This window comes from Platalea leucorodia (assembly GCF_965183815.1).
Source record: "Platalea leucorodia genome assembly, chromosome: 4".
Taxonomy (NCBI): domain Eukaryota; kingdom Metazoa; phylum Chordata; class Aves; order Pelecaniformes; family Threskiornithidae; genus Platalea; species Platalea leucorodia.
The window spans coordinates 36,774,489-36,795,591 of NC_138826.1; the positions used below are offsets into that span (position 1 = coordinate 36,774,489).

Sequence of the window (21,103 nt, forward strand, 5' to 3'; positions counted from 1 at the left end):
GGGCGGGCGGGAGGGGGGCGGCGGTTGCTACGCCAAGATGGCGGACGAGGAGAGTCCGCTCCTCCGTCTGCGCGACGGCGGCCCCGCCGAGAGCGCCGAGCCCGCTCTGAAGCGCCAGCGCCTGGACTCGGGAGACGGCGGCTGCGGGCGGGGCGCGGCGCCCGCCCAACGCCCGGACCGGGGCGCGGGGCCGCCGCCCGCCGCCGCCGTGGCGGCGGAGCTGCCGGGCGAGGCGGCGGCCGTGAGCGCCGATGGCGGCCGCCGGGCGGAGGAGGAGGAGGAGGACGAAGAGGCGGCGGCGGCGGCGGTCTGGAGCGGCGCGGACAATAGGGCCGGGCTGCGGGGCCTGCCCCGGGCGGAGCCGCCTCCGCAGCCGCGGCAGCGGGGCCGGGGGGAGGGGGCGGAGGCGGCGCCCGGCGAAGACGCGGCGGAGGCGGCCATTGGCTGCAGGCGGGCGCAGTGTTCAAACGGGGCGGCCGAGGCGCCGGCCCCGCATCCCGGTGAGGACCCCATCCCTCCCCTCCTCCGCTCGGCCCGGCGGGACGGGCCGCGGGCCGCTCCCTCGCCGCCGGGAGGGGGCGGCCCGGCCGCGCAGCCCGCGTCGGGAGAGGCGGCGGCCGCGGCGGGCTCCCTCCTCCCTGCGCGGGCGCTCGGGGCCGGCTCCGCGCCGGCTCCCCCCGCCGGCGCCTCGCCGCGGCGGCCGCCCGGGCTCTCCCGCCCAGCGATGGCCCCGCGGGCCGCGTCGCTCGGGGGGGGCTCGGTGTCCGCTCGGTGCCCGGCGCGCCCTCCGTACCCCTAACGAGCGAGCTGCCGCATCCATTTTTCTAAACCTAATCAGTCCTCGTCCTAGTCGCTCCCTGTCGGAGCCCGCCGTTTCTTGTGCCGGGCTTCGTAGGAGGAGGTCGACTCGGCTCTCGCCTCTGAAAACGTTTACTTCGCTGTGTTGCTGGCAACAAGCTATTAAAAAGGAAAAAAAATCATAAGCCCTGTTTCCTTTTCACAGTTTCTGCCGTGATAATAATTTTTTTTCTGTTTCTTGGAAACTTGCACAGGAGCAGCAGTCTTGAACAATTCTGTAAATAACTTCAAGTGGCAGTCTTGGTTAAGATTTCAGTGACTGCAGCACAAAAGTAACCTGTAATCTTCCATGAAGTTTCTTCGCAGATCCTGTTCGGAGCGTACTGGTTAGGCAGTACCAGTAGGAAAGCACCTTGCATTGCATTGTTGAAACAGATAGATAGGTTTTGAGGTGGTTTTTTTATTCCTTTTGTTTTTTAAAGTAGTGCTTTGGAAAGACTTCTTAAAAGGTACAAGTATACTGCATTCTGCCAGTGAAGTCTTTATGTTTTATCCTGGAATGCAGTTAAAGATACTTTACCTTTAACTCCATAGTAAAACCCTACAGAAAATTTCTGCCTGGGCAAAAGCAATGCAAAAGGGAACAGAGCTGTATGATAAGCTTGGAGCAGCCTTGGTATTTGAAAACTTCACCGGAACAGCAGGAGAGTAAAGCTCACGATCGCTCATCAGCATCTTATACGAAGCCTTTTTGCTTGAGTTACTCAGATCCTCAGGCGCATTTTGCTGTGGATCGCTTCCTTCTGGCAAGCATCCCCTTTAGTCCTTTGAGGAATCAAATGAATACCCAGGGAGGGTTACGGTTCAAACTGTCGCTTTAGCCTGCCTGTATCTGTCACAGTGTTTCGTAAATACAAGACAATGTGACCTGGATATGCTAGGTCTTGAACAATGTCAGCTTTGATTCGTTGTGCGGTAGACATAAAGGTCGTTTTAGTAAAACTTGCGCTTCACACTTGCTGATGCGTACTAATCAACTTTTTTCTTCTTCGTAATGCTTTTTGCATAATGTGTTGGCTGATTTAATGCATAATGAGATGGAAGTGAAATGCTGTAAATACGTAGATGACTAATAAGAAATAGTAACGTCAGCGAGCACCCGTGGTCTCGGAAGAACAAGACAGCAAGTACAAAAAGCAAATTTCTGTCCTCTACCTCTTCCCTTTCTAATCAGAATAAAGTATTTATGCCAACAAGGGAAAGAACAGGACAACACAATCTCTGAATAAAAAATGATGGTGTTTTGTGGTGGTCTTTATTTAAGAGTAAAGGGAAGTAACCTAGCTAAAATATTGGTGGGGTTTATTCAAGTAGAGGTCAAAAGCTATTACAGTGATTCTTCGCTTTAGAGAGCATGACTGAAACTTGTTCTTTGTTCATAGTCGTAGATTTTCAGCAAATTAAGCTACAGTTGCTGTGGCTATTTCTAATAAAGCCAATAAAAGAAGTTTAGTCGTCTAATAAGCCGCTCAGGTTAAAATTTAGATTTCCCCTTATGTGTTAGCTTAGTAACGCATGCTGTAAGACAAGTATCTCGTTCTTCTTTGGACTCCTTCATCTAAATACGTGATGAAGTTAGATTGAGTTACTCTGGCTTAAGGCCACGAGCTGCGCTGAAGTAACTGTGCGGTACTCTACGCCAAACCCAGCTGCAGGGTAAAATGGGTGAGATAAACTTAGTGAGGGTGGTTCAAGGTAGCACATTTTCTGTCACAACTGAAATGTCATAAAAGCGTGTATGTGGTCACCTGCTGCAGCTCAGCTGCGAGATGACAGCCTAACGAAATTCTCTAACTTAGTCGTAGCCAAATGCATATGGGTGTTTGTTTTTTTTTTTAAATGCTGTGCTCCTAAAACCTAGTCAAAGATTGGTCTCTAAATGGTGACACGGTTTCATTTTATCCCAATTTCTCAGTGAGCTGAATGGAGTGAGAATTGTAAGAAAAAGGAATTTTTAATTGTACTTTTAAAACATTTGGATTTTTTTTTTTTTTGAGATACAAAATCCTTAATGCCCAACACTTTATAGAATGAAAATTTCACTAAGGTCAACATCCAGCCCACTGAAGCCCACTTTTAAGATAGCAAATCCTGCAGTAAATCTACTGAAGGCTTGAAAGCATATCTATACAGTCAAAAAAAGTAGACATTTTCTGTGTCTAAGTGACAAAACTGCCTATTTGTAATTCATTGGAATAAAATGTAAAAGCATATGATTTTAGGTTTTGTGATATATTTTAATATATATACCTGTGCCAGGTGGCTCAAGTGTAACCCGTCATTGTTGTGCTGTCTTGCAGATAACTTCCTTTTTAGCGATGAAATCATAGCCAATGGTTTTCACTCCTGTGATAGTGATGAAGATGACAGAGCCTCACATGCAAGTTCTAGTGACTGGACCCCAAGACCACGTATAGGTAGAAGCCTGTATAATGTTCTTAGATGCTGTTTGCCTTTGAAGAGTTACTTAATTCTTCCCAGTCTTCAAATGATTCCTTCTGTTGCAAAAAAAAACAGCAGTTACTGCTTTGGAGCAGCTTAGAGTTGCTGACTGTATTCTGTATGGTATTTAAGGCGTTTAAAAATGAACCTCTTTCAACTTGCTGTATTTTGATTAAAATTGTCAATGTCTTTTTTTTGTGTAGAAATCCTGCCGTGATCCATATTAAAAGCATACACACAGACTCACTAAATTGAACAGATTTATGGCATATTTCTAGCCTACGTATTCGTATGAATTCTTTAAGGAACAAGACGATGATTCTTGTATGATTTTAGCCAGTCTGTAGGGCTCACTGTCCTAAGTGTAACATCAGCTTGGGAATTATTAGCCTGCATATATATTGCATATTAGCAGCAGATAAGTTAAGCACGGCAGTTAGGAACTCGGTAGAAAGTTCTCGCCTCACACGGAGGCAAGGAAACTGCTAAGGTCAGTGGTGATTTGCGTGGGACAGTGGCTTCCAGGGTGCAGTGGGGTTGGCACTTGAGGTCTTTTGTCTTACGCAGGCGTGATAATACCACAGCATTCATTTTGCCAGTCTTGATAAGAATAGCAGCAAGAGAACACATTACGGTAACGCAATATTCCGCTTAAAATCTGCCCATACGTTGTCTTTGCTGATCCCTCGTTAGGAGATCACTGTTGGTACCTTTTGGGTAAATATGTAGAACAATTGTTTTCTTTATATGTATTGTAAGTAGCCGTAGTGATAGCTGTTTGGGTCCTCTTAGTCAGTTCAGCGTCTTAAGATTTACCTATTTTTCTTCTACCGCTCTAATCTTGAGTGTTTCTGGAAAGATTGATTTGATGGCTTTAGGAGGTCATGTCTGAAATCATTAGTGTTAGGCAACTAAAAGAACAACAGAAATCCATGGATTGGTGGGCCCTATTTGTCTCTTTAGAGTGATGTTTTATACTCTGACTAGAAAGTATATGTATGTTTCTTGTCTCTTCAACTTATTACTGTAAATACCTTACAAAATGTTGGAAAAATACAAATGAAGCCATAAAATGGAGATACCTTGTGAAAATCTTGCTGCTAAATAAGTGCACCTCTAAGAGCCATCAAGTTTCCCATCAACTGGGATTTCTACCTTGACTAACTTTCTATGAAATCCTTCATGGGTTAACATAAAATAATAAGTAAAAACCCCAGCTATACTATCACTTCAGAATTTAGACCAAAACATCCAGGGGTTTTGATGGACGAAGCATTAAATTGGATTAATAAAATTCTAGTAGCAAGCATTAATAGATGGCATGATGATTGTAATGATCTAAAATACTTGACTCAATTTTAAATATTTATATATTTTTTTCATTTTCTTAGGTCCCTACACTTTTGTTCAGCAGCATCTCATGTTAGGTACAGACCCACGGACAATTCTGAAAGACCTGCTACCAGAAACAATCCCTCCACCTGAACTGGATGATATGACACTGTGGCAAATTGTTATAAACATTCTTTCAGAACCACCAAAAAGAAAAAAACGAAAAGACATTAATACTATTGATGATGCTGTGAAACTTTTACAAGAATGCAAAAAAATAATGGTCTTGACTGGAGCTGGGGTACGTATTGCTGCAATGACAGTGACAGAATATATAGACAGTTGGTTAAATACTTACCCAGTGCTTTACAGCACACAGGTGATGTGACCCTCGCAACGTTCATAATCAAATAATTGTGCTAGATGGGAAGAGGAGGCACAGCTGTCCGCTAGAACGGTGCACACTGCAAGACTGGAGCTTAAGTTGGAAATTACAAGATCTCTCTTCTTATAAGAAAATATTCTTAAACATTTAAACTCTCAAACAGTTGCTTCCATGCAAAATAGTTATGGAATAAGATCACACCTACGTGTTCCAGATCATTTTCTATCCTAGGCGTTTTTTCATTTGAAACAAAGGCAATAATTTTTTAAACAAAATGTCAGTGGATCTCTTAAAATACCTGATGGAGCTAGAGAGGCTAGAAGAATAGGACTCGAAAAGAAAAACAAGCAAAGAGTTGGGGGGGGAGGATTATAAGGAGAGTTTGATTAGATTTCAGTAGACTGAATTTTACTTTTAACGTGCTGCTCTATGATGGTAATAAGATTACTCTCTGGTTTACTAAAGAATATTTTAAAACTGTTGTACATTTGCAGCTTTATACCTATGTACCAGATCACGATACAAAAGTTGATCATTTTTTGCTTGTGGTGTTCATACGCAGAGGGTGTGACACCATTCAGAAAAGCCGAGTAATTCAAATCGGCGTGCTAGAAAAGCACTGCTACTCCTATTACCCAGCCTTGCTCTTCCTATAATTGCTCTCACACACCTATTTCTCCTCCCCTTCCCATAGTATTTTGGGGTAGTCTGAGACAATAAATTTTAGTCTTTATTGACTACTACAATGCTTTGATAAACAATGATTTTTTATCAAAAGGGGTTTATTCATCAAAAGTAATCTATTCTATTACTGTGATAGCATGTAAAAAAATATTCCGGCCTAAGCTGGCAGATCAGTGAACACTTACTAATCAAATTTAATGCAACGGTATTTTAAATTTGTGTTCACTTCTTACAAAACTTCCAGTAGTAAAAGTAAGTTCTGATATCCCATTACTGCCTGTCCGGATTGTACTAAAGGGTTTTTTTGTCAAACTTTGTTTCAGTGCTGTTTCACCTGCTTGTGATTGGGGAATTGTTATATTGATCCAAAAAAAGAAAAAAAATGAAAAAAAAAGAAAAGAAAAATAAATACAGAGAACCCAGACTGGTTTTGTTCTTAATGTCTCTGAGCACTGTGAGCATACAGAAATGTAATTTCCCAAATAGTTTGTATCGTAGCAACTCTTTATAGCCGAATATGCAGTTTCACTTATTTCAGATTGCAAAAATATATTTCAGGTGTCTGTGTCTTGTGGAATACCTGACTTTAGATCAAGAGATGGCATCTATGCACGCCTTGCGGTAGACTTCCCAGACCTTCCAGATCCTCAAGCAATGTTTGATATAGAATACTTCAGAAAGGATCCCAGGCCATTTTTTAAGTTTGCAAAGGTATGGTTTTCCAACAGTTCTTATCTTGGTCAGTAAAGACAGATAACAATATTAAAATGCATAAATCAGATACAAAACTATTCAGTTAACAAAATGCTATCTTTGTCATCTTTTATAGACAAGATAGAAAAATATGTTAATATATTGAATTTACTTTAATGAGAGACTTCATTCAGTGGCATAATAACTCTCTCCTTGGGCAGGTCTTTGCAATGTATCGGTTTTCTATTCTCAGTGTCACTTCAGTCATTGTATGCAACCACATATTAGCCTTATTAGAAATATTTAGCAACATTCTCTCTCTTTTTTTTTTAAGCTTATTTCTACTGCTCTTCTTGTAAGTTCAGTATATAGACAGCCATTCTAGATGGCGTCTCTAGTTTTAGGGAGGATAAATGAAAACTTGTAGTTATTTGATCAAACCTCAGTAATCTTAGCTGCTGTTACTTTCTCTGAAAAATGAAAGAATATGAGAAACTTTTGGCCAGCACAGGAGTAATGTGGAAAGCTACATTTGAATTTGATATGCTATGGCATGCTCTTCAATGTCATAAAATATATTCACATTTTATCACTGTATTTACAGTAAAGAGAACTAAAGCAGTTTCATGCACTAATAAGTTCTTGTTTCAGGTTTTGATATAGCTATCACAAGGATCTGTACATCTTGGAGAATTAAAGCCTTTTTGCAGGGACTGTGTTTGCTTAAAAGGGAGAACACAGCAGTTTTTGGAAAGATGTTAGTGATACTAAAGAGTTCAAAAAGCAGGGAGTACATCTCCGAGACAAGAAGGAATTGTAGAAGCTGTAGACATATGTAGAAACAAAAAAATAATTGCATTTATTCCGGAATTTTCTTGGGGGAAAAAAAAAACAAACCCAAAATATTATAAGAATTACTACAGGACCAGTAAGGACTTTTGAAAATCAGTCACTACTAGTTGTGCTCGCTCTTTTCTGCCTTTGCTCACAATTTATACTACTGCTCTATTAAGTTACAAAGATTGGAAAAGAAAAATGAATGCATTCTTCAGCTGCTTGGCTTTCTCTGAAAGCCACCTATGCAGATACTAACATGTTTTGATGCTCGCTGGTATACTCAGTTCGTTGGTTTTTAATATTAAAAAAAGAAAAAAAAAAACACCAACCAAACAAAAACCCACAGCAAACAAAAAAACCCAACTTACTTGAAGCCTGTCTCTAGACAGGTTTTACCAGAAGAGTCCAAATCCAATTTGGCTGATACTTTTTTACTAAAATAATTTCTCCTCCTTCTCCTTTTCTCTCCATCAGCTCAGTTAGAATATTGATTTCTTACTCTGTGAAATCTTAAGTTCCTTTAATTCTAGGGGCAAAGAACGGCCAAATAAATTTGCAGAGCTCAGTGGCAGAGCATGTCTTGCTTCTTCAGACTAAGATATAAAAGCTGTTAGGACCACATGAATATCTGATTATAATTGTGTAATAGCCTAGTCATAATCTAGGTAATAGCACTATGAGCAGTCATTGATCATTGCTGCAGTTTAACTCCAAAGACCCACGTAGCTTCAGAATTATGAGTAACTTGAAATATTTTGGGGAAAAACAAGTGCTTTCAAAAAGTCTTTTTTGTTTGTTAGTAGTTAGGCTATACGGTAGCTGAAGGCAGAGCCGTCACAAAGATTAATTTAACAGTTCACTATTGCGCTGGAACTTTCGGTTCAGCTTTAAGTATCTACTGGTAAAGGTAGGCAGCAGCCTCCTTCTTGTTAACTTTCTTTTGGCCAGTGACTCTTGTGCTTTTTCTGTAACAAGGCCTCACTTGCCCAGGTGGGACTCCAGCCCAGTTGCTGTTCAGTAGTGAGAGAGTGACTGGAGAGCAGAGGGTCTGGAATTCAAGTTCCTCCCCTAAATAAGTGCTCCTGAGCAGCAGAGCGGTGGTGCTGCTGCTGCTGCTGTCCTCCTTGTGGCACAGCAACCAGAGGTACCACCCGGGGTGGTCGACTCCAGGCAGAGATTCCTAGTGTGGCACTTTCAGCTGGGTGCTCACATGTAATTTTTCCTTTTGGCAGGCTCCTGTGAGCAGACATCAAATCGTTCTACAAAAGCGCCTACATTTTTTTCCATATGCTCTTTAGATATACCTTCCTCCTTTACCTTGATCTAATGGGAGGGCTAAGCATCTATCAGGCACGGTGGAATTGCTCTGCTAAGCTGTATGGTTTTAATTGGATGACTGCTCTAACTGGCTAAACTGGCAAAGCTGGTCTGAGTACCACCTGTCTTCCCCTTTATATCCAATGCCATTCTGCTTTCTGGGCTTCCATCTTCTAGGAACGGCTGCTGATAATGCTGAGGAGTAAAAACTGCTTATCCCAAACCAAAAGACCAGAATCCAAATTCCTCATGAAATTTTTGTCAGACTGCAGTTAAACCGTATACGTCACCCTGACATGATCAGAAGCTCAGCTGTTGGTAGAAGAGTTGGATCTGAGAGAAATGGCAAAATGCAAAGGGAGTGACAACATTAACTGCTGACATAATCATTATTGATAATATTTAGCTCTGTGTGAATTGCTGCAGTTGAAATAAAGACATTGTGTATCCACCCATTTACACTTTCTAACGTACTTCTGAATTCCCTAGGAAATCTATCCAGGACAATTCCAGCCATCTCTCTGTCACAAGTTCATAGCTTTGATGGATAAAGAAGGAAAACTACTGCGCAACTATACTCAGAACATAGACACGTTGGAACAGGTTGCAGGAATCCAAAGGATAATACAGTGTCACGGTTAGTGGTTTTGGTTTCACTTTTCTTATGTGTAGGAATGATATTTACTGGGGCATGTGACAAGGTAATCACTATTGCAATTAAGGGTTTTTTTTCTTGAATTGGTATCTCTTGGCAACAAATATTCTGCTTTTAAAATGTTGATTTTTTTTTTTTTTTTAGGTAGCTTAAGTATTTAAATCAGAAGTGTTTCAAGTGGAAATACTTCTTTCAAAAATTATGCTTGATAAATGGTGGTCTTTGTGTATCAGTGAAGATCCACACCCTGTTTGCACGAGCTTAGACCTTAACTTTTAAAATGTATTTGGTGCTTCTCTGTATTCATGTGTGAGAACATGGTGTGGAAATCAGGCTTTGCACAGGTCCCTCTCACTGTCTATCAATGAAATGGATTTTGGCTGTTACCTGATTCTTTGTTTAGGTTATATTCTATTGAAATCTTAAAATATCGTGACACTTCAGTGACTTTACCTCATGTATAAAATATTGTGCATTAATCACCATTTCTGTTCAGTTGAATTGAAGATCATCTTGTTACACCTTCAGTGTCATACACATTCTGTAATTACGATACCAAATCAAATGGAATCTCTTAATAGTTGCTTGATATGCTTTCCATTTCCAAGGACTTGCAAATGTCAAGCTAAAAGTCCAAGGATTCATTTTTAAGGAAAGGACGCAGAAAATTAGTTCTTAAAGTGCATGTTTGGATCATTTAGTAGACTTCTGGCAAATACATTGTTTAAAAGCAGTGTTGGCATGTCTGTAAGAGCTGTCTGTCTAATTCCACCTTTTCCAGGGACCAAACTCACTTGATTTCCTTGTCTACAAAGCTTAGCTCAGTGCCACATTCATCAATTTTCTTTTTTCAGACAGAGCAAACATGGTGCTCTGTCATGGTGACCAAACAGCACGCAGTAGAATCCTACCTGTCAAATAACCCAAATCTAGTGCTAGTTGCCATTTGTGCTTAGTGTGTCATGCGTTTTCTTTTGGTTGTCATTCCGTATGAGGTATTTATCATGAACTTCTTACACAGCTCTGTTTTTGCACATCACTGCCACACTTAAGCTTCCCATTTTTTTCAGTTGCACGCTACAGTAATTAGATTTCAGACCATCTTTAGTTTATGTCCTGTATAAGTTGATTTTAAATTAAAAAGATTCTTTAAAAACACGCGATGGACTTGGAGATTTTGAGGCCTTTGGAAATTAGCAAAGGCTGTTTTGGGCGTATCAAGCTTTATCTGACATACAGTTATGCTGCTCTTTAACAAATGCTAGTTGACACTGGTAGTGGCTAAAGAGAAACCGAAACTCTGTTACGTAAGGGTTCATACTGCTATATTTATTCTGGGGTTTTTTTGGCTAGCTGTGGCAACGGCAAGTTAATCACCGGTGTGCCAAATGACAAGGAACCTTGTAATGATATGAGCCTCTGAACCCACTTCACACTGCAGACCTACAGTACGGTTGCTACTATGAAAACTACTGTGTCTTGGATGCATTTTCTGAATTTAAAATGGCTTTTCCATTCAACCAGCATGTCTGGAATTAGATCATATTCCTTGCCATTGCTGTAGCTGAGCGATCAGAGGCAGTGGCTTGCTGGCTACACGACTCGTGTATGGGGCAGCATAACTTCTTGATCGAGTCCTTTTGAGGGTGAAAAATAACTCACATAATACAGTTGCAAGTCAGTAGCAACAGATGTTTCAGACAGGGTTAGGTCTGCTAGCCTGACAGGCGTGTCCCTAACATGCTGCAAAAAGGACTAAATTGTTACTATAAACAGATTATAATGAGCAAATAATAACTGTCATACTTCCTGTAATCTTTGGAACCCCTCAAGTTGTGGGAGTTGCCATGCTGAGCAAGCAGTTCAGAAGCTGTACACTTTCCATGCCAGCAGTGATTAGCAGACCTGAACCGCCAGTCGTTCATAAATGATCTGCTCCAAGTTTTTCTGTGCTTTCACTCTGTTTTACCCACATACAATACCCCCAAAGCATATTTGGATACTGTACTTAGTCCCAGAATCCCTTCATTTAGCAGTGTAAGTGTTGGTTGGCTGCTGTGCGTAGGTTATAAGCAGAAAATATCTTTGGTTTGAGTGGTTTAAAATAATACTCCAAATAAAGTTTTTGGTACCAGAGATTTTTAGCTGTTCCTAGCTTCTGCAAAGCTTTCAACGTCTTAATGGTTACCTTTCTAAAAGTTTCCTTTTGAAGACAGGCTTTTGTATCCCCCCGTACATTACTTGGTCACAGGGCTTTCCTACTGCCCTCGTGTCACCATTAGAGATTGGAGAGCTCCAGACTTTTACTGTATGACTGGCACATTCCAGGGCACGGTCAAAAATATCTCCAAAAAAAATTTATTTATTTTTTTTTTAAGCGTTGTTTCATGGTTAGGAGAAAATCTGTCATTTTTTCACTTCATTCTTCAGCATTCTGTCAGCTTCCAGTATTATTTCTTCAGCAGATAAAACGCCTTGTAGGCCTTTCTCTCCTGGACACGTGCACACCAAAAGGCCACTCTAGTTTGCCACAGTGACTTCACACTGTGTATTTTGGTGTGATAGCCACTTGATAAGCTTTCCCTTTAGACAGATAGAGACATGAATCCTCTACCAGATACTTGGGCATCACCTTCAGCTGCTTTAGAAACAGGCCAGTTAGAGCTACCAAGTGGCTGGATGGAGCAACCAACTTAACACGGTCTTGCCAAATACAAACACGGTAGCTAAGCTTGATACCAAGTTCAGAGCAGTAATTCAATTTGAATAATGTAACTTCTCACTTCTGCTGAAAGGAACAGTACTGCTATTTAGTTGCCTGTAGTGAATCATAGAATGCTTTGGGAAGGAAGGGACCTTTAAAGGTCATCTAGTCCACCCCCCCTGCAATTGGCAGGGACATCCTCAACTAGATCAGGTTGCTCAGAGCCCCCATCCAGCCTGGCCTTGAATGTTTGCAAGGATGGGGCATCCACCACCTCTCTGGGCAACCCATTCCAGTGTTTCACCACCCTCATCGTGAAAACTTTTTTCCTTGTGTTTACTCTAAATCTACCCTCCTTTAGTTTAAAACCATTAGCCCTTGTCCTGTCGCAGCAGGCCTTGCTAAAAAGACTGTCCCCATCTTTCTTGTAGGCCCCCTTTAAGTACTGAAAGGCTGCAGTAAGGTCTCCCCGCAGCCTTCTCTTCTCCAGGCTGAACAATCCCAGCTCTCTCAGCCTTTCCTCATAGGAGGGCTGCTCCAGCCCTCTGATCATTTTTGTGGCCTCCTCTGGACCCACTCCAACAGGTCCATGTCCTTCCTGTGCTGAGGGCCCCAGAGCTGGAGGCAGGGCTCCAGGTGGGGGCTCACCAGAGCAGAGCAGAGGGGCAGAATCCCCTCCCTCGACCTGCTGGCCACACTTCTTTTGATGCAGCCCAGGATACGGTTGGCCTTCTGGGCTGCGAGAGCACATTCCCGGCTCATGTCCAGCTTTTCATCTACCAGCACCCCCACGTCCTTCTCCTCAGGGCTGCTGTCAATCCCTTCAATCCCTGCTGAAGTCCTTACTCATGCATTTTCTTAGTTGTTTTGTCCTTTGATAACTACAGTTTCTTGAGTTCACGTGGGTTCATGTCCTGCCACTGCTGTTTGCAGAGCTGTCGCTGCTACCGTTAATTGTGTAAAGGGGAAAAGGGAAGGTTCTGTTCTCTCCTCCTTGTATATGCTTGCACAGGTTGGGGGAATGAGAGGACACAACATAATTTTTGTTGACATATATGTGGTATATCCTACTCCTAAAACAAGATTTCTGCTGACTAACATCTAGAAGAACTATTTTTAGTACTACAAGTATCTTATCTTTATTTTAAATTACTTTTTAATGACTGATTTTTATAGCATTGCAGCATAACAGCCTTTGTGTCAAAACAGGTTGGGCAAAAAGACCAAATCTGAATGACTGAAAATCCTTATTTCTACCATACGGGTTTTTCCCCTCAGGTTCCTTTGCAACAGCTTCCTGCCTGATCTGTAAATACAAAGTCGATTGTGAAGTTGTTCGAGGAGATATTTTCAATCAGGTAAAAATCTACTTTAACTCACTGCAGCTTTCTAATAAGTAACTCTCAGCCCCCCCCCCCCCCCCCCCCCCCCAAACACCACCCTTGGATTGCTTAAAAGATCTGCTTTTAAAGGGCTACATATCTTCTCATGTATTTCATAAAAGTGCCTATCTGTATTTTAGCATTGCCTCTAGTATTTAAAAGTATACTCAAATCCTATACTGCAAAAATTAGGTAATGGGAAAAAGCAGAACAAAACCATAGGAATCCATCTTTAATGGCACCTCCAAGAAAAGTAGAGGTTAAAATGGTAAGTAGAAAGTTGTATTTATACCTGTTTTAAGTTAATCTCGGTCACACTGAGAAAGCATTCTTAGCTATTTATAACATCAGTTGCTCTTTGAGCATTTACCTACGTTAAAAATATGTTTAAACAGTAGATGATGCACGGAGAAATTGCTAACTACAGAGCAGCCTCTGAGCAAGGAAGAGGATCAAATGAGATGTCTGACATGTGCTTTCTAGGACTTCTGAACTATTCCGTATTCCAAACTCCCCACATCTGTGTGTGAAGTGCCCCAGGGCCAAGGCAGGAGTTACTTCTGCTCTGTCAGAGCAGGGGAACCTTTGGCTTGGTGAGACCCTCTGTGCTCTTCTTCTTTTGAAGGAAGAGAGATGATGATTCTCCGATCAAAAAGATCTTGTTTATACAAATGGAAGGGGACTCTCTTTCTGCAGGCTCATGTGCTTTTGATTAATGCTTAGAGTCCACAGTTGCAACTTTAGATGAGAAACATGGAACGGATGTAAATTTTTCAAGTATTACATTTGAAATGAAACTCGATGAAAGCCTTCCAGAAGAGATGTTTGAGTTAAAGCTTTAAGAAATGTGACCCTCATAAGCCTGAAGCTTTGTAACACTGAAATATTGAATGTGAAATCTGGTTTACTTTGCTATTAAGAATATTATTTTTGAGAACTTTTTGTCTTGCAGATGTTTGCTGCTCCTTTCCCTTCAAAGCCAGCTGGTTGGAGTTTAGGGTTTTTTTCCTTCTAAGCAACCATTCCTAAGCATTCTGTAATTTTCTGTTTTGATTGTTAGTGGTCAGGACTCCTTTTCCTAACAGCACTTTAATCATTGTACATTTATATGCTGAACCAAACTTCTGCCCTGATTGCCCATCCCTGCTGGTGGTCAGTAATGGAAGCGTGGGGAAGTGGAGAGAAGAAGCCTGTAGCAGCACTTCTGCATGAGAACAAAGAGGGGTCTCTCTCCCGCGATGAGACTGAAGGAGCTTTTTACACTCAGTCTCTCAGCCCTAATCTTACAGTACTGTTGCCAGGTATATCTTTCCAGGGCAGGCCCTAGCTGTAATACTGAATTATTTTCATATTGCCAAATATAATTTCACACAACAAGAAATAGCGCTATTGAAAGAAAACATATCCTTCCTCCTTTATGCCTGAAAAAAAAAATTGTTCTATTTGTCATCATTATCTTTATTCCGTAGCCTGCATTTCCCAAACCAGTGCTATGCAGTTTCTTTTTCTGTTGCCTCCCTAGGATATAGAATCTGGTTCCTTAGATATCAAAAGAAACCTTTTCTGTACTTAGGAAACAAAACACCATCCATTTCAACAGCTTTGTTCTCTAACAAGTCCCCTGTCACAAAAACGGTTTTGGCAGCTGGGTCCCAAAAGATAGTCCAGTTTCTAGTCTCTACTGTCCTCCACTACTTGAAAGTTCAGTTATACACGGCCCCAGGTCCTTAGTTTTCCCTAAAAATACTACCTTTCCTTTGCTCTGGTCCATCCTCTGATGGTCGTGTTTCAGCATCTTTCTGCCAGGAAAATCTTTCAACATATTACAGACTGAAAATTGTTTGAGATCATCTGTTTAGAAAACTACCAATTTCTTGTTACTGCTCTTCATTCTTTGCCACTTCCAAGATAACGTGCTAGTTCCCTATAGCATGATTCTTTCTCTTGGTTGCTGTACGCAGCCGTGCTTCTGGATGAGAAGCAGCAATAGTTCTAAATCACACAGATAGAACTTTGGAGTGAAACAATTTTCAGTCACTTCCAAAAATATCACTTTTACTTTGCTTTTGACTATTTTAGACAGCTTCAAGAAATAGTGAAAGGGTCTCAGATTTAGGAAAAGGCCCAAGAAATGGAAAACATGCACCGGTTCTTGGATATTCTTAAACCAACGTAATCTTTACTAATCTCGTTTTTGATACGTGGATAACATTAATAGTCAACGAGAAATGCCATTTCTCTTTCATTAGAGAAATACATCAGCAGAGGTGGTTGGGTTTTAGGGGAGCGCTACTTCTGGAGGGAGAGAGGACCCTAGGCAAGTGAGTGGCCAATTATCTAGCTTTAACTTCTTTGTATCAATTTCAGCTCTTGGAATAGATTTTCCCCCTTACTGACGACCTTTCTGAGGATTAGCAGAGAAGCTGGCGAGTAGTGTAGTGTTGAAACGCATTTATGGGCCCATTACAGCGACTCAGATGATTTGGATAGGGACATCAGTTGCTCTACAGAGATCCACTAAGTCACAAGTCATCGGACTTCTGTGAGAAATGATGGAAACAGAGTTAATATTACTTGGTCTCTTTAAATCAAAAGTTAGAGGTCTTCATTTCATCCTCCTCTTAATACAGAGCAAATTCTTTTCCCTCCTTAAGCTTCCAACTGAAAGTGCAAAGGCATCACTAACACAACAGAAGAGACAGCAGGGTAAAAAGCTTCAGAAAAGTTTCAGCTGTTGGTGTGTTACGAGCTCTCTTTCTAATATGTGAAGATCCGAGAAAAAAGTTCAAGATCCATTCTACCCATCTGCTCCTTTTTGGGGAATACTTTAGTTGGTTTCCCTTTAGCATGGGGTTACTAGACACTCTTTCGCTTGGCTATGTTGTGAAGGTTTCCTCCATACCAGTTCCTAGGTCTTGTGCCATATTGCTTCTTACGCATCCCTCCTACAAGGTTTTCTTCAAAGAAGGACTGGATTCTTTGTTCGAAGACTTAAATTTTTGGGAAAGGTCCTTTGACACTAGAGGAAGACCTTTTATTTGTGATGTTTTCTCATATGGAAAGCATTGTCTTTTGTCCTACTGCAGACATCCATAAACTAGTTCTTTGATTTAAACTTTCTAAGTTCTGTATTATTTTTTCTGCATATATTCTGTGTACAAGAGGGAGTTGTTGACATTTAAATGTCAGTTTTCATCTATTTTCCTATTACAATAGGTAATATACATCTCTCTACACCTTTACATAGCACTAATTTGCTTGTGATGGCTGCTGTAGGATTGCAGCTACATTTAGCTCCTTAGATTTATTCTGCGGTATCATATTTTAACACTAAAGCTGAGAAGACACGAACTATTTGAAATGTAAATCTTGTCCACTTTTTTTAGTGAACAAGGATTATGCTCTATTTTTGGAGGAACTGGAAAAGTTTAAAAGGGGAGACCAAACAAAAGTTCTTCCCTATGTTCTTGTCCTGTATGCTTTTTGCAAGCCACCTGCTACAGCGCCATGTTGCTTTATGTGTGTAACACACATAGGCTTTTGGAGGAGAGGAGAAAGTAGAGCGGTAAAGCTCTGCAATATGCTCTTTGATTAGGAAGGGGTTTGTATCAGATCCTATAGTGGAAACTGACAGTGAAATCTATGGTTTTGCTCTGATTAAACCAAGAAAAATACATTCCTGTCAAGTAGGAGGTAATTAGTCATTGGTGCTGAGCATGACTTCGGGACTTTGGCTTAGTCGTCAGATAAGAACCGTGGTGTAGATCTGCGTGGTTTCTCCCTTTTGACTTAAGAGGACTCCCTCTGTATTCCTGCTGCAGTTTTATTTCTGTGTGTAGTTGCTGCAGGCTAGAGCAGGAAATGTACTTGTCTGTACATCCACAGAAAAAAGAAATGAGGAAATAATCACTGAAACTTCCTTGTCTTTTCCCAAAATAAGTCACTCTGAATTGCTAAAATCTGAGGTTTTCAAGGGCGCAGCCTTGAACTGTAGTAATAGAAGCTGTTCTCATGCAGGTTGTGCCTCGATGTCCCAGATGTCCACCTGATGAACCGCTCGCTATCATGAAGCCAGACATAGTGTTCTTTGGAGAGAACTTACCTGAGCAGTTCCATCGTGCCATGAAGTACGACAAAAATGAAGTTGATCTCCTTATTGTTATTGGGTCTTCACTGAAAGTAAGACCAGTAGCATTGATTCCAAGTAAGTGACTATCTCTGGTAATATTTTCTTCCAAAAATTTGGATCAAAAGTGAAATTCTCAGTTAAGAGCTCTAAAAAATGCTTTAGGCTTGATTCAGTGACGAAACTAGATTAAGCATTTAGTTTTCCAAGATGAAAACTGATTGCCTATGTAAAGCTGAAATGCAAAATAGAGAAAGTAACAAATTCTAAGTGCTTTTTCTACGCTTCAGGCAGATCTCGAAGTAGTGAAATGATAATGTGAAAAAATACTCTCCTAAAACTTGACTTCGTTCTGAGATTCAATTCATTTCTCTCCCTGCTTGCAATATGCTTTCAGAGTTACTTGAAAGATTTAGAAAGGAATCATCTTTAAAAAGATAAATGTAGCATCAAAAAATGAGATCAAGTACATCAAGTGTCTGAGTTGTAGCTTATGTTAAAGTCAGTACTTAATACTAAATGATACGCAGTGGGCATTATATTAGCGTGTCACTATTTGGATCCTTAGCTTTTAAAAGTGATATAGAAAAACATCTCTGCTAATATACGTTACAGAAAAATGCCCTTCGGGAAGGCTGAGAAAATCCCATGACAGGCAATTTATTTGCCTACTGAGTGCGAGAGCTACTGGTACTGAAGAAATTCTCTTCAGGTGTAGCCTGAGAAGCACATGGGCTTAGTGTCTGCTATTAACTGGGAACAGTACCGCACCCACGGCCTTTGTAATAACATCCTCTTCGCTGTACAAGAGGCAGAGCCTAGTGTTTAGGCTGATGGGAAACGCATAAGGACTGGAAAGTTAGGATCCACTACACAAACCATTGCTCTTCCTGTGTCCTAGAACTGGATTTCATCAGCTGGTTATCTGAAGAATCGATGCTAGGTTACCAAACTGGCGGGTTTTGGAAGCCTAAATGTCAGAAATGGGTTGAGCAACCCTGTACAGTGTAGGCCATACCTGGAAGTATTTTGACCTAATTAATGGGATGTCATTTACCAGCAGTATATTCTTTATGTGCACTTAAGGACATAAAATAAATATACAAAATCAACACCGTTCTTCTAAGAAATTATAGTACTAATTTTAATAATCTTTTTAACACTTGACCTAACATTGCTGTAGTCAGTATTTCTGTGCATGTGTTTCTTGGTGATGGAGTAGAGGAACAGTTTTTGCTGGAAAAAAAACAGAGGGAAAAAAATCTATATAGGCTACAGTAGGCATAGCACCTCAAACTACTATTGTTAAATTTGAGATTTGCTTGTCTTCTTCCTGATCTGTCTGTTTTGGTCTTGTTGCAAGTGAATGTATGAAGAGGAGTCTGAGGAATCAAACTGTCTAAGATCTCTGCTGAAAGTGCAACTGAAGTGACTACCTTTAAATTCTCTCTCTATAGGTTCCATCCCCCATGAAGTGCCTCAGATCTTAATTAATAGGGAACCTTTGCCTCATCTACACTTTGACGTGGAGCTTCTTGGAGACTGTGATGTTATTATTAATGAATTATGTCAAAGGCTAGGTAGCGAATATACAAAACTTTGCTACAACTCAGTAAAACTTTCAGAAATAACAGAAAAGCCTCCACGAACGCACAAGGAGCTTGAAATACACTCAGCCGAGCTACCGCCTACCCCTTTAAACATTTCAGAAGACTCTAGTTCACCAGAAAGGATGACTCCACCAGATACTTCGGTGGTGTCTTCAGAACACCCAGCTGAATGTAAGGTAGAAAACTGTGATCCTGCCTCAGAAACTAAAGGCACCTGCACAGAGGAAAAGCTTCAGGAGACACAGACATCAGAAAACCCTGAAAATCCTACTAGTGAATTAATGAACTCTGAAACAATGAAGGAAAATGGATCTAACAATGGAGAAAATAAAGAAAAAAATGAAATATTGAAGAAGTGCTGGGTAAACAGATCTGCGAAAGAACAGATTAGCAAAAGGCTGGATGGTAAGTCTTGACTCATTTCAGTATTTTGCATTTTTTGGCCAAGGTGTTTATTCTAGACTTACTTTAAAGCAATAAATAAGTTACCCTTGAGGGAATCAGTGGGCTTTGGTGGTTATTTTTGTTCAGACAAGTGTCTACGTAACTCATCATTGTATCGTTTATTTCTTTTGGAGAAGCCAATAGGAAGTTTTTTTGTAATTCATAATAGTTTTCATAATCAGTGATTACATACTCCCTAAAAAGATCAAAGTTTAGGAGGTTGAAGGTATGTATAAAAAAATAAATCCGTTTCTAACATTTTCAAATGCATTTTCAGAAAAATTAGTTTGATCCTCAAGTGTTGAGAAGCTGGTCACACTAGGTCATAATTTGGTATGGTAGTAGAACTGAAAGATGAAGTCATGATAGGAGTTGAAAAGCAAATCTTGCAGCTGGAGCCAGGCACATTGTGAAGGAAACTTTAGACTTGCCAAGGAAGCCTTCCAGTATGCAGTCTCTTAACTGATGTAAGGAGTTATCACACTAGAAAATCAGTATAGATGAAGAAAGAGGTATTAAATTGCAACTTTCCAAAGCAAAGGCTGTTTTTAAACTTTGTCAAGTACTCTGTGCAGTGGGTTCCAGTTCTGTTACAAATAATGGAAATCTAGCTGTGAATACGTGTACCAATGAAAAAAACTGCTAAAAACTGAAGTTTAAATGCTCTTTTGTGTCAGAGGGAGGGGGGAGAAGGAATGCTGAGCTTTCCAGCGAAGCGTTTATGTGCTTCATAATAAATACATATACAGTGAAATAAATGCATTCTAATGTAACCTGATTTGTCAGTTAAGTTTCGCTGTTGAAAATACATATATGCAGGTAGGTACCTTCTAACCAGAAGTCTGCAAGAGCTTGTATGAATAATTTATTTTAGCCTTTTATTGACTTTTAAAATTCTGTTTCAGGTACTCAGTATCTATTTTTGCCACCAAATCGCTATATTTTCCACGGCGCTGAGGTCTACTCAGATTCTGAAGACGATATCATATCTTCTAGCTCTTGCGGGAGTAGTAGTGAAAGTGGTTCATGTCGTAGTCAGAGCTTAGATGTGGAGGATGAGAGTGAGATCGAAGAGTTTTACAATGGCATAGAGGATGAGGATGCTCCTGAAAGGGAAGAGGAACCTGGATTCGGGGAAGATGGAGTTGAACAAGATGAATCGGCAGCCGATGAATCAGCTTATGCAAATGAAGCTGCAGGGACTGATCATCCAAGCAACAACTTGTAAAGTGATCACTGACTGGTTACAGGAACTTTCCACCAGCATTAGGAGCTTTGGCATGTCAGAATGAATGTTTACGTCTGAATTTAGAGCAACAAAACCATAAGGATGTAGTGTTTATAAACAACTAAAACAGATTTTCATGCTTAGTTTTTTACCTTTTTCAATAAATTCTATTACTGCGCACTCAACACTAACTCATCTTTTTTTTTTTTTTTTTAAAGGTACTAGGAATATCTAAACAATTGTCACTATGTTCACTTTTAAGTTCATCTGTCTGATCAGGCATCCATGTATATAATACATATTTTTGCTTAACGAATTTCAGCTTATATTATTTTTAAACAGTTTTGAAAAAGCCATTGGAATGTTAAACTAATATAAAGGGAACAGCTAATTTAGACCAAAGAAT

General features: G+C 40.7%; 1 protein-coding gene across 1 annotated transcript; it reads left to right on the top strand.

The window, feature by feature from the left end:
• Positions 1-8: 8 nt before the first annotated feature.
• On the top strand, positions 9-20,882 carry SIRT1 (sirtuin 1). Its single transcript, XM_082310286.1, has 9 exons — positions 9-500; positions 3,159-3,275; positions 4,692-4,933; positions 6,260-6,412; positions 9,038-9,185; positions 13,186-13,265; positions 17,307-17,493; positions 18,873-19,430; positions 20,375-20,882. The coding sequence occupies exons 1-9, from the start codon at positions 38-40 to the stop codon at positions 20,695-20,697; spliced, it is 2,271 nt and encodes a 756-aa protein (XP_082166412.1). The 5' UTR covers positions 9-37; the 3' UTR covers positions 20,698-20,882.
• The last annotated feature ends 221 nt before the right edge of the window (positions 20,883-21,103 follow it).

What these genes read in the sequence shown, in the direction of transcription:
- SIRT1 (XM_082310286.1), top strand. Translation starts at nt 38, where the DNA reads ATGGCGGACGAGGAGAGTCCGCTCCTCCGTCTGCGCGACGGCGGCCCC. An exon ending in GGCGCCGGCCCCGCATCCCG is followed by an intron (nt 501 to 3,158) that starts GTGAGGACCCCA and finishes GCTGTCTTGCAG; the next exon opens with ATAACTTCCTTTTTAGCGAT. An exon ending in GATTAGCAAAAGGCTGGATG is followed by an intron (nt 19,431 to 20,374) that starts GTAAGTCTTGAC and finishes ATTCTGTTTCAG; the next exon opens with GTACTCAGTATCTATTTTTG.